At 38.7% G+C, this 12,722-nt stretch overlaps 1 protein-coding gene across 6 annotated transcripts in view; it reads left to right on the top strand.

Moving 5' to 3' along the window:
- BARD1 (BRCA1 associated RING domain 1) overlaps positions 1 to 12,722 on the top strand; it is an 84,839-nt gene that overhangs the window by 30,125 nt on the left and 41,992 nt on the right. For all 6 annotated transcript variants that reach the window (XR_004623616.1, XR_004623617.1, XM_034655126.1 and 3 more), the window contains 2 exons: positions 6,307 to 6,387; positions 8,825 to 8,997. Coding sequence is in view for 4 of the 6 variants with exons in the window: in XM_034655126.1 (XP_034511017.1) it covers positions 6,307 to 6,387; positions 8,825 to 8,997 (254 nt within the window). In the remaining 2 variants the exon portion in view is untranslated. The remainder of the gene's footprint in view (positions 1 to 6,306; positions 6,388 to 8,824; positions 8,998 to 12,722) is intronic.

The raw sequence follows: 12,722 nt of genomic DNA, 5'->3' as shown, positions 1-12,722 counted from the left end.
TGGCTCCCGTGGTTGGCTGTGAATGAGTTTGTCTGTATCCCACAGCCAGCCATTTCTTTTCCTAGCCTGTTCATTAAAGTTACCTCTCTTTATTTACTGCCTCAGCACTGGAGCTGTGGCCGTGTGAGTTTTTGGGAACCTAGCCCGTTCATCGGGCATGAGATACACTTGCAAGGGTTCATCTTTGCAACCGACTCCAGAACTGCACATATGGGGAGAGTTAGCACCATAGCTTCATAGACTTTGTGATTTCATGCAAGTGTTATCAAAATAAAATATGGGAGAGCTTAGTACTGAATTAGGATAGCTTTTGTGATCTTTCAGTAAATTCACCAGGAAATCCTTGGGCCTTTTGCATGGGTAGAGAGCTAGGGGAGATCTGGAAGATTGGAGACCCTCAAACATAGGGCTGGTTGGCAACATGAAACATCTGGGAAGAACATGGAGTAGACATTGAGTCCAGGCATTCCTCTACTTTGTATGGAGGAAAGGAAAAGCACAAAAAGGAGTTTCCCCAACTGTTAGGGTTTTCTTTTTCTTTTGTTCCCTTGCTTTATCTTCTAATAAGTGATGAATATAGAATACTCTGTCTCTGATACTGGGGAGGAGGAAAACTGCAGCATGACCACGTGCTAGTCTCTATGTACATATCCTTCGGGCAACTTGAATTTTCAGTTTGTCCTGATTATATTTTATTTTTTGCAAAGCATTGATTTAAAAAATCAGACTATATTTTTTGGTCCTACTTGTTATATATTTAATATATATGCACATAAAGCTTTTATGATCTTTATAATGTTATGTTTCATTAGGCATAAGTTGCTAGCATAATAATAATTTTTTCATTTTTCTGACTAATACGTAAGAATGTTGACTGCTTTAGTTTCTACATTTTACTTTCTGGTAATTATTTTCAGACCACCAGGCAAGCCTCTGTTTACATTGGTAGAGAAATTTTTCTTTTAACTATAGTAATAATTTATCTTTACTAATGAAGATCTCCAGGAGCTAGGCCGTGGTTTGACAAACTCTTTCTTAAAGGGGCAGAATAAATATTTTCAGCTTCGCAGGCCCTGTAGTCTCTACAACTATTCATGTCTGCCCGCAGTTCAAAAGCAGCCATAGACAATATGTAAGCCAGTAAAACTTGACATATAAAATCATGTGTCTGGCCTGTAGGCCATAGTTTGCCAACCTTGGCCTCAGCAATGGAAAAAAGACACAGACTCTTAAGACCAGGAAAAAAATATGATGCTGTCTTGTGAATTTTCTCCATTGAAGATTGCTTCATACAAGTTTTATCGGATTGTTAGTTTATGTAGGAAGTCTTGCCAGTATTAAAATTATCCGTTTGATTTTCTTGAACTTAACAAATACTGTTATTGTCATTAGTTGATACAGTACATTTGTACTGATACAGTACATTTAAGAAAAGCTAATTGATTTCGGTTGTTTTTTAAGTCACTATTTAACAAAAACACACTCTTAAAAGTTTGTTAGTGAGTTGAGTGTAAACGCCCCACCCAGGCTGATTTTATAGAACAAATACTTGGGGGGAAAAAAGCAGTGGATTTATCAGGCTTTTTCTCTTCTTATAAATAGTATTCATTTCATTTTCTGCCCTAATTTTCTCACTTGCTGCCAAGAATGAATGATCTGTGTGTACTAGAAAACCACATATTGTGATTCTGCTTTTATGCTTTGTGCCCACCTACTTCAGAAAAAGATTTGAGGTGACTCTGAAGTTCACATACTAAAAATGGAACAAGGAGCAGGGAGAGAGGAAAGAGCTACGGTGGCTGAACGGAATGTAGACCTGAGAACAGTTCAGGCAGCCAAGCCAGATAAGGGGCAGTACCAGGTTTTTGGCTGTCAAAGGTAGATTTTTGTTGTTGTTGTGCCTGTTGTTTTTCCTCAAAGTGTCTTGGTAGACTTGCCATTTCTGTTGTTCCGGTCAGCTTTTAAAAGTGCGCGGTTGCACAGTACATGCTTGGTGTGTGTGCGATGAGGGTAGAGACTGAGACCTCCCCCCCCCCCCCCCCCCCCCCCCCGGCCTGGAAGTTCTGTAGGGCTAGTTAGTTTCTCTTACTGCAGTTATGCCTTTACAGACCATCTGTGACCTTGGCAACGTTATTAATAAAGTTCTTTAATACCTTGCCACGGACCCACCCCTTGGATCTTTCTTGGCCATAGCCTTTCCACAGCTACTACCCTAGTGGGAGTTACTTACCTTTTCTTGCCCTGACCGTTGCATGTGTTACTTTCCAGTTGCTGTCAAAGCAAGTTAACACAAACTGAGTGACTTAAAACAAGGCAAATTAATTATTATTATTAATTTATTAATTTATTTATTTTTTTACAGTTCTGTATACAGGGTTAGAAGGCCAGCATGAGTCTCACTGGGCTAAAATCAGTTTGTCAGTGGTGTTACATTCTAGAAGCTCCTTGGTTATTTGGGATGTTGCACAGAACTGGATAGTTTCTTGTGGTTGGAGAACTGAGATCCTGTTTTCTTACTGACTTTCTGTTGAGGGCCATTCTCATGTTCTTTTTTTTTCTTTTTTTTTAAATTTAAATTTTATTTTTTGGGGGCGCCTGGGTGGCTCAGTCATTGAGTGCCTTCGGCTCAGGGCATGATCCCGTCATTCTGGGATCGAGCTCCACCTCAGGCTCCTCTGCTGGGAGCCTGCTTCTTCCTCTCCCACTCCCCCTGCTTGTGTTCCCTCTCTCACTGGCTGTCTCTCTCTCTGTCAAATAAATAAATAAAATCTTAAAAAAAAATAAATTTTATTTTTTAAGTGGGTGTATCTTTAGGTTAAATTCCTAGAAGTGGACTTCTGAGTAAACTTAAGGCATCTGTTACCTTATTTGTCTTGCCAACTTCCTTACTTGGCAGTAGAAGGGTCTTAGTAAATACCCAGACTGCGGAAGTTCAGGCTGCCTGATCCTAGACATCTATCTACTCCACTGCCGGCAAATTGTTTGTATTATTAGTTCTCAAATCCTTTTTCCCTCAGAATCATGGATTTACAGGTGAGCCATCTAGTTTTTGGACATTCAGCACTATTTGAATGCAAACTCCACACAGAATTATTCTTGAATTCCTTATTTATACTTTTGTTTTATTACACTGTGGAATTTCAAGCAAAGTATTCATTAATATGATGTCTGGGATGTTGTGCATGTTCTCATTTAACCAGAACAAACATTGGGATCCAGTCGGTTCTCTTTATTGCCCGTGTTTCTATTTGTATTTGAATGTGAATGTCACCTATGGCTAAAATGCTCCTGAGAACATTATGTTATAAATGTGAGATTTTATGAGAAAGTGTTACACCTAAGTAGAAACTCAGACAAGCACTCATTATTTATTCTTCTGGTTTAATTTTTAAAGACTTAGTATTTGACATTTCTTTAGACATAGAGAAAATTTTGATTTGTTATTTTATTATGTCACCTTTGCTTGAAGATTTGTAGTTTCTGGAATAAACATCCTCAAATTTCTAGCAGATTCTTAAAATGGTAATGATCACTCATAATTCATGCCACAGCATTGAATGTATCATGAAATAGAAGAAAGGCTTGACCTTGGCATGTCATGATACACTTTAAATGCAGACACAATGAATCATATTTTGAAGGCAACTTACGAGGCATGATATACTTAACATAATAAAGGTGATGGGAATCTCCTGGGTAGAGAGAACATCCCTTGTGAGGAGTCTCCATCAGGGTTTGACTTTGTAATTCATTTTATTTTGAGGCAGTCATGTTGTACGTAAAGTCATGTTCCTAAGTGTCCTTCCTGCTACCTTCCTGAGAAAGTAGCAAAGGACTCAAGCAAACTCGCATCTATGATCTTTTCAAGATTTTAATTTCTAGAACATCTCTTAGACTCAGTATCCATTTTTCCCTCTGTCACCCACCACTTTAAAAAACTGAACCTCCTTAATATCAGGAACTTAGCATCGTGGGCTAGGTTGTCAGAATCATCTGTGAAAATATTTTATTTAGTAAAGTCTGAGAAGCCAGGGAATTGTTTAATATATTTTAGAGCTTCATTCTGGATGACTAAAAAAATTTTTTAACAATACCTAGTTGCCAAAGGAAGAAGTTTTATGTAGCTGGCTAGTTCATTTATGTGGAAAAGCTTAACCATTTGGGGTAAGTCGTCATTATTGTAATATCCTGTACCATTTTTATCAAGATATTTATTCTTAATTGTATTTTAGAAGAGCTAATCTTTATAATAAAGAAAAAAGTGTGTGTGCGTGTGTTTGGAAAGTTAATTTATACTGCTGTAACATGTATGGATGTATGAAGAACCTTTTTGAACTAAAGGTTAGCAATAAGAAAAGTGATTGCGGTACACATCTCCCTTTATTTTCAGCCTCTTAGGTATTACTTGAAAATACCAAATCCATTTAAAATTTCTTACAAGCATTGGCAAAAACTTTTCTTAGATGATTTTTTTTTTCTTGCTGTGGTTTAAGAAAATCTCAATTATTCTTTTAAGTTATGGGGAGTCTAAAAGTGATTACTTATTACTCAGAAAATATTCTGTTAGCAAAGACAGTAATTTAAAGAAATCAGAAGCAGAAATTAATTTATTTCCCAGAAACTTCATACTGGTTCAAGCTTACTCAGTTGCTGTGGACTCTTATCTAATTTTCGTAATTTTATTTATGTGCATGACGTTAAATTTACATGAAGTCGAACAATGAATTATGACAAACTTTTAAGTACTAGGGAGGAGAAAGCAGATTGGGTATAAATAACAAGCAGTTTGCAAATTGGGTATGTGTTTTGGGGAAGTCTAGGGATGGTTTGTTAACAGAAGACACTTTGATAGTATGATGAGGTGACATGAAAGAAAAATACCACTGTCTAGCAACAGAGAGAGTCTGCTTTTAGTTTTTCAATTATCTGTTTCTGTGTGACTGTTCCCTGTGATTCTTCATCCCGCAGTTGTGTTTATATTATTTTATGGGCTTCTTTAGGTTAATATGTTTTTGTGGCTACTGTGTAGAATTAGAATGAGAAAATCTTTCAGAAGGCTTTGTGTGTGTGTGTGTGTGTGTGTGCGTGTGTGTGTGTACTTTCATGTTGAAGGTTGGGAATGTATGAATGTATGTGGTTCTGGCAGTTCATCTGCCTCAAAATTCATGGGATTGTTTAAAAAAATTCAAATTTGTATCTGACAGATGTTCCTGGTTTTATTGGGAATTGAAGACAGAGCAAATGTTGCTAAATAAATGTTAACTTGTCCTAGAGGTATAGAATTTGCACCCCTAAGAAACTATGGGAAAATGTTTTTTTTAACTGAAATTGAAGCAATTGATTTGAAACATATATAATGTTTATTTTTTAGATCCATTAAGTATTTAGGGTCATTTTGTTAATTTAGAAACATAAAGATGTATGTTGCAAATGGATTTTTTTTTTTTTTTTTTTTTTTTTAAAAAATAAAGTAAGCTATCATTTAAGATTTGCGGTGTTTGAGAGGTATCCCAAGACAAGCAAATAAAAGTTACTGTTTTTAGGAGACTTAATGACTTCTAGATAATCAATCTAATAGGGGAGAAGCTCATTTCAGAAGAATATTGGGGCTGGGAGTGGGAATGGGAGAGATTTCCTTCTCCCTAAAGAAGCTCTTTATAAAACCAGTTGAGCACAGCTTTGTCATAGGTAACTTTTGCCATATGTAACTTTTATTTATTCAGGCTTTTTCAGGGTAAGCTGTGTCAGTAGTATTTGGAGAAAATAAGCCTGGCTTTTGCCTAGAAAAATACCTTAGAGCAAATCAGGTGAATGTAAACTAAATTGATGTATTAGGGATAAATGTTGTAACTGTCAGTTAGATAACAGCTTTTGGCAGTTTTAACTGAGTAACCTTCTCAGCCTTAATTTTGCTTTAAACAGTACTTGGAAATCATTTTAATGCATGCTCAAAAAGGATGTTTTTCACAAATGAAGTGATGACTAAATACTTCATTATCATCAGTTGATTTTTGGCTAGTGCCCTTTATTTGGTATTTTGAAATGACTTTTGATAAGGGTTGCTAATCGCAGGGATTTTGTACTTGATATTCAAGGATGGACTATCTGACTTCATGATTTGATACCTCAGAACAGTTCATCCATACATGACTTCTTATTTATTATTCATGAGCAATAGGCATTAGAGAAAAGATTTAAGTTTGATACTGTCTTTAAGAAGACAGAAGCTTCAAACCAAACCCAAATCTCAATATCTTCTTTTCTTGATGATTTTAATTTCTTTTTATTTTTTCATTTTTCTACTAGGGCGACATACCTTCTGTTGAGTACCTCTTACAAAATGGAAGTGACCCAAATGTTAAAGACCATGCTGGATGGACACCATTGGTAATTTTCCATTTGTTTTTTATTCTCATGTTATGCTTTATAGTTATTATACTTTTATAGCTATGTAGTTGTCTATATATTATCCTCTGCAGTATTCACCTTCTTTTTAATCTGAAGAACTTATATTTTCACCAACTAATGGAAAATGATGATTTTTCATCGAGCTTTTCAGTTGTGACAGGCAAGAAATTGGCTCCCTTTTCACCGACTACCTTTAGATTTAGGAATCTGGTTACTCTATATGCTGAATGCAGCTAACATGTGGAGGTAACTACTAGAACCGACAGCAGACTCCCTTTTGCCACATTGCATGTCATTAGAAGCAGATTTCTTGGGGGGCGCTTGGGTGGCTCAGTCATTAAGTGTCTGCCTTCGGCTCAGGGCGTGATCCCAGGGTCCTGGGATCGAGCCCCACATCGGGCTCCTCCACTGGGAGCCTGCTTCTTCCTCTCCCACTCCCCCTGCCTGTGTTCCCTCTCTCAATGGCTGTCTCTCTCTCTGCTAAATAAATAAATAAAATCTTAAAAAAAAAAAAAAAAAAGAACCAGATTTCTTGGAACAAAGAGAGGACAGAACAGGTATCACAAGGCAGTGATTCTTACTGAGGATCCGTTGTAGCCTCATTGATACCCTAGCTAATTGCAAACATGTAGAAGTAGTAGAATGTCCTGGGTTGGATTAAACATTTAGAAAAATCTTTATTATTACTAAAAATGTGATGTGAAGTACAGTCTGGAGAAGGAATGGCACCAGTACATGGGGACAGATACTACCTGGGCTCATTGCGGGCAATTTGAAGACAGCTAGCCGTAGAGCTGTCAACACAGGAGGTGGAAGCCCTTACCCTGTGATCTGGAAATTTATCACAGAAATTGGGAGATTTTCATGAGGCCAGGTATGAACGAGCTTTAAAGTTGTGAATAGGAACTTTGCAGTAGATTTCTTTTTTTTTTTCTTTTTTCTTTTTTTTTTTTTTTAAAGATTTTTTATTTATTTATTAGACAGAGATAGAGACAGCCAGCGAGAGAGGGAACACAAGCAGGGGGAGTGGGAGAGGAAGAAGCAGGCTCATAGCGGAGGAGCCTGACGTGGGGCTCGATCCCACAACGCCGGAATCACGCCCTGAGCTGAAGGCAGACGCTTAACCGCTGTGCCACCCAGGCGCCCCTCCAGTAGATTTCTAAGCTGGGAGGGTTTAGTCTGGATCGGAGTCCCTCTGCTGTTTTGACTCCACAGGCTAGCTAACCTTTTCAAAGAAAGGTCAGGTTTTTTTTTTGTTTTTCTGTTTTTTTTGTTTTTTTTTTTTCCCATTTGTTTTGTTTTTGTTTTTGTTTTAAGCCAGTAAGGTAAATTGTAGTAAAGTTTGGTGAGTGATTTATTAGAGGACCTGATGTCTAATTTGGCTCCTTTCTCCTAGAAATAGATGTACAGACATTTTGTGTGGTAGTGCTTATTATGTATCGAATAGATGTACTTAAAAAAGCACAGAATGCCTGAAATTTATTGGAGGACAACATAGTAGCATCATTAACAGTTCATTAGACATAAGGGAAGATTTGCACGTGAGGCATCTTTGAACATTGCATTGTTAACCTTTTCATCATTCATTCTTTTTTAAGCACTTACTCTGTTATTTCTGTTACCATCGACGCCAGGCATACAGTAATCTGTAGCTTCAGCAAATGCAGAGGTTGTCTTGTAAATACTCTCTCCAGGATATTCACTTTGTGGGGTGGTTATGTATATGTGTGGGTGCACCACTCAGCATCTGGCTAAGTACCTGATTCAGTGAATTCTATTCAGCCATGGAGAATTTCCCTTTTTTTTTTTTTTAAAGATTTTATTTATTTATTTGACAGAGATAGACACAGCCAGTGAGAGAGGGAACACAAGCAGGGGGAGTGGGAGAGGAAGAAGCAGGCTCATAGCGGAAGAGCCTGATGTGGGGCTCGATTCCATAACGCCAGGATCACGCCCTGAGCCGAAGGCAGATGCTTAACCACTGTGCCACCCAGGCGCCCCGAGAATTTCACTTTTTATGCATGATCTAGTTGTTAAATACTTTCTAAGTTTTTTGTTGTTTGTAATTTTTTACTATGGAGCAGTTTAGGAACTAGAGTTGGTTTATACATATATAGAGTTGGTCAACTGCATTTTCTTCTTTAAAAAAAAAAAAAAAAGAGTAGTTGACCAAAGGCTCAGATAAATAACCCCCTTTCCCATGAGTTTCACAGATCTTGATCATCATGTACCTTATCATTAAGATTATTAACAGGGCTTACTCTGAGCCAACACTTACAGTCTGTATAAGTATTTAGGTAAGAACCAGTTTATTGACTGAGTTCACATTTATTTTTCTAAAGTGCAATTTTATTATGATATGATGCATCGTTCTTCCTCATCACTTTTCTCCCTTTTTTTATTATTATTTAATTAGCATGAAGCCTGCAATCACGGGCATGTGAAGGTGGTGGAGTTGTTGCTGCAGCACAAGGCGTTGGTGAACACCACTGGCTATCAGAACGACTCGCCGCTTCATGATGCCGCCAAGAATGGGCACTTGGATATAGTCAAGCTCTTACTTTCCTACGGAGCCTCCAGGAACGCCGTGTAAGTCGTTCAGCTTAAACACTGTTGTTTAGTTGACTTGTAGTCCTGAGTCAAGTCTCCGACAGAACAAACCCAGTATGACCCAGGTGGATGGCTCTCTTTCCTGTCTTTCACAACTGAGATGAGACGTGACCATTATGTTCTATATTTAAAATCAACATTTGTGCCCTTTTCCTTTGGGATACTTACATTTTTGAGGGAGATTTGCTCCTTTACTTTAGGAAAGATTGTCAAATTAATTTCGGAAGCTTTGATTTTTCTGCATAAATTCGCTTCGTTATATTCTGTAGATTGAGTCATACTTATTAATAAGAAAAGAATTAGAAGCATAGAAATAACTATTTTGTATGCTTCCCAGTACTTCAGAATTTGTTTTAAAAATCCTACTTTTTCTGCATACTTAGTTAAAATCTGTTAAGAATTCAGATGTTGGGCGGGTGCTGTCGAGGTGTTTTCTTACACTTTCACATCATTCAGGTGAAACTCGGGGTACACTGTTTTGTGGTGTCAGGCGCGGAGATGCGTTAGTGAACGCGGCGGCTGCAGTTTAGAGTCGCTCTTGTCAGGAGCGTCACGAGTAGTTGCCGTATGTGGATTTTACATCTTTAATCTAGAACTTGATGCATATCTCCCTATATATTATATCACTCTTTTCAGTTAATGAGGGAGTTGAAATGGAAATAGAAGAACTGCCTCTTCACGTCCCCGTTGCTTATATGGGTTTGGAAAGAGCACACGAAAGTCATGCTTACTTTGACTACAGAGGCAGACAAGAGTTACAAAATACAGAGCTTCTAGGTTGTAATTTTTTATAGCATAATTGAAAACTAATAATGCAGGAGTGTACCGTACCTTGGTGCTGTTAGTTTTAGTAAGTGTGTCTAATATCTTCATTTTCTCTCACATGTGGTGAGAGCTGGGACAAACTCAAGGGGTACCTGTTTTTCTGTGTTTTTATTTTCCTGGCTTGCGCGTGCATGTGCGCGCGCACACACATGACATATATATACATGTGGACCAACAGATATGACCCTCCTGTGGGTACAGCCAGCCATTTGATAAAGCAAATGGTTGCTTGGGTCAGGTAAAACTGAATAGTTTCCATCCTTGGGTTCTTAAATCAGCCATGACTACTTTAATGAATGGAGCACTGGTCAGGTCGTTAGGGAATTCAGCTTTTATTTGTGACTCCATAATTGACTTTATAGCCTCAGGCAGGTTAATTTCTGTGCCTTGGTGTCCTCACCTATAAAACATGGGTGATGCCTGCTGCTTTTCTATTTCTTCAGAGCATAGTGAGGATTAATGAGCCAAAACACAGGGCCTGTCTGGTGGTTTGTACACCATGATTCTTCACTACACTGTGAAGCTTATTAATATACAAGGTGTTGGGCATGAGACAGTGAGCCGAGTCTGCCTTCACAGGTGCCTCTCAGATAAATGTGTTGTTTTTAAATAGGCTTACCTAGTAAAGTGGCAGATTTAGGTATATCTGTAGCCCAGCACCATCCAATAGATCTTTCTGCAATGATGGAAATGCTGGGCACTCAGTAGCCACTAGCCATCTGCTGCTCTTGAAGACTTGAAATGTGGCTATTGCTACTGAGGAATTAAATTTGAAAATGTATTTTAATTAATTTAAATAGCCACATGGGCCAAGTGGTTACTGAATTGGACACCTGGTTGATAATAGTTGGGAGAGTGTGGAAAGAGCATTTATTTGGCAAGAGGTTGGGGATAATATTGGGTAGAGGTTGGTAGGGCAGCTATGGGGGAAATACAGTGGTAGATTTACTCTAGGGGGTAAGACTGTGTGGTGGCTGTTTCTAAATATTGTTATTCCTTCTTTTCCAGACTGGTGGTCATCATACTGTGGTATTTGCTGTTTTCACTGTTTATTTCATAGTAGTTGTTGTTCACCTGATTGGCTTTACCAGTTTCCTAACTGGTCTCCTCCTTTTCAGATTACTTTTCTTTGTTCATTCCCCACACTGCAGCCCAAGAACTTAAAAAGTAGAAGTCTGGCCAAATCCCTTACTTGCTTAAAACCCTTCACTGGCACCTCTTAATGTTTTTAAAATAAACTTCAAAACATGTTTCATAAGGCCGTAGATGGGGTGGCACCGCTAACTTCTCCAGCCTCATCTTGCTACTCTTCCTCCCATCCCCCTTCCCCTTAGCATTTTTTTATACCAGACTTCCAGATCATGCCTACTGTCTTGGTCCTGCCAAGTGCCTAACATGGTCTGTACCCACATTGATTTGTAGTGGAAATTCATAAGTATTTGAATGCATAAAAACATGGCACATTTTTTCCTCTCTTTTGAAAAAGGGTCAGATCTGATGATAATAGGAATTGCCTCCCTCTGCTCCCCAATTCACTGTAAGTGTGGAGTGAAAGTCTAACCAAGTTTCCATAAGCTGCACCTTTTCTAGGGTGGTAGCACTGGTTCCTGGTAGATGTTAGAATAAATGATGGCGGGCTCCTTGGGCAGAATCCTTCATCTCTTGTCCATTGGGCATCCATAGTATGTTACCTTTTGTAGGTTCATGGCTTCCATTCCTATAGCCTTGACATTTTTAAGATCTGTTTTTCTTTCTGCCAGTGTTCTGTATATTGTCTTTTGACTTAAGTACTGACAAGTGACAATAGATGGAGTTCATTCCTTCACTTTCTCTGTTTAAGAGTAGGATATGGTGAGGGAGGCCTGGGGACTGTATGGACTTCTTACTACTCTCTTTTTTTTTTTTTTTTTTGCTGGAAGCTAGCTCTTATTCCTTTTAAGCCGTTCATATCTCTGACTCTAGAATCTGAGTTGGCAAGCTTATTACTTTTATTTTCTCTGCTTATATTTTTATTTCTGTTTATGTCTCTTTTACTCTTAGTGGAACTCTTCTTTCAATAACCAGGACTAGACTCTTTCTATCCCTGGAAGGAGGAAGAAGGGTTGGAACCAGAAAGGGTGAAGGCTGTTTTTCTGTCCTTTCCTCTTGATGGCTTGGTACTTTGACTAATCGGAGTTGTAGGTGAGTAGAGTCTGTCCGCTTTTTCTGAGGTTCCAAAGGGCAGTCTTCATTTGTATAACAGACATTTTGGTAGTCGTCTTCATTCTTTTGAGTTTGAAGTAGTGTTCTTACTCGGATGCCTTCATTGCCAGGGTCTTCAGTGACATCCTGTTGGGTGTTCTCGTGCTTTCGCCGCTGCTCCTTTACTTCCTCATCCCCTGTTGTTCTATCTGCTCCTTGTGTTCTAGTGGAGCAGACCAACAGAGATTACAGTGATTACAGACGTGTGACAAGTGCTTTCGTGGGTCGGTGCACAAGATGGTGAAAATCTAGATTAGGAGCTATAAATGTGACTAGAGGAAGTCATAAAAGGCTTTCTAGAGGAAGGAGCACTTCCACTGAATTTTGAAGAATAGGAGGATGGGCTTTACAGAAGGAGTTGGTGGGTGTTAAGTTACACTGTAGCCAAGGCCACTTGTCCATTCAGTTCTAACAGCTTTGGTTAGTGATGGTAAGACTGGTATGAAAGGGAGGAGGATGACCACTTAAGAGGCTGGAGAAGGTGACAGAGGCAGAGAGACCTTGTGTGCCAGAGGTTCAAATTTTACATTGAAAACTTCCTCCTGCGCACGGGCTGGGCGCCCAGTGGAGAGGTGTGTCCGGTAATCCAGGGGGGTGAGTCTGAGCTAAAGTAGTGGAGGGGATGGACAGTTATGGCA

This window comes from Ailuropoda melanoleuca, chromosome 2 (assembly GCF_002007445.2).
Source record: "Ailuropoda melanoleuca isolate Jingjing chromosome 2, ASM200744v2, whole genome shotgun sequence".
Lineage (NCBI taxonomy): Eukaryota > Metazoa > Chordata > Mammalia > Carnivora > Ursidae > Ailuropoda > Ailuropoda melanoleuca.
This window is presented reverse-complemented; position numbering and strand designations above follow the sequence as displayed.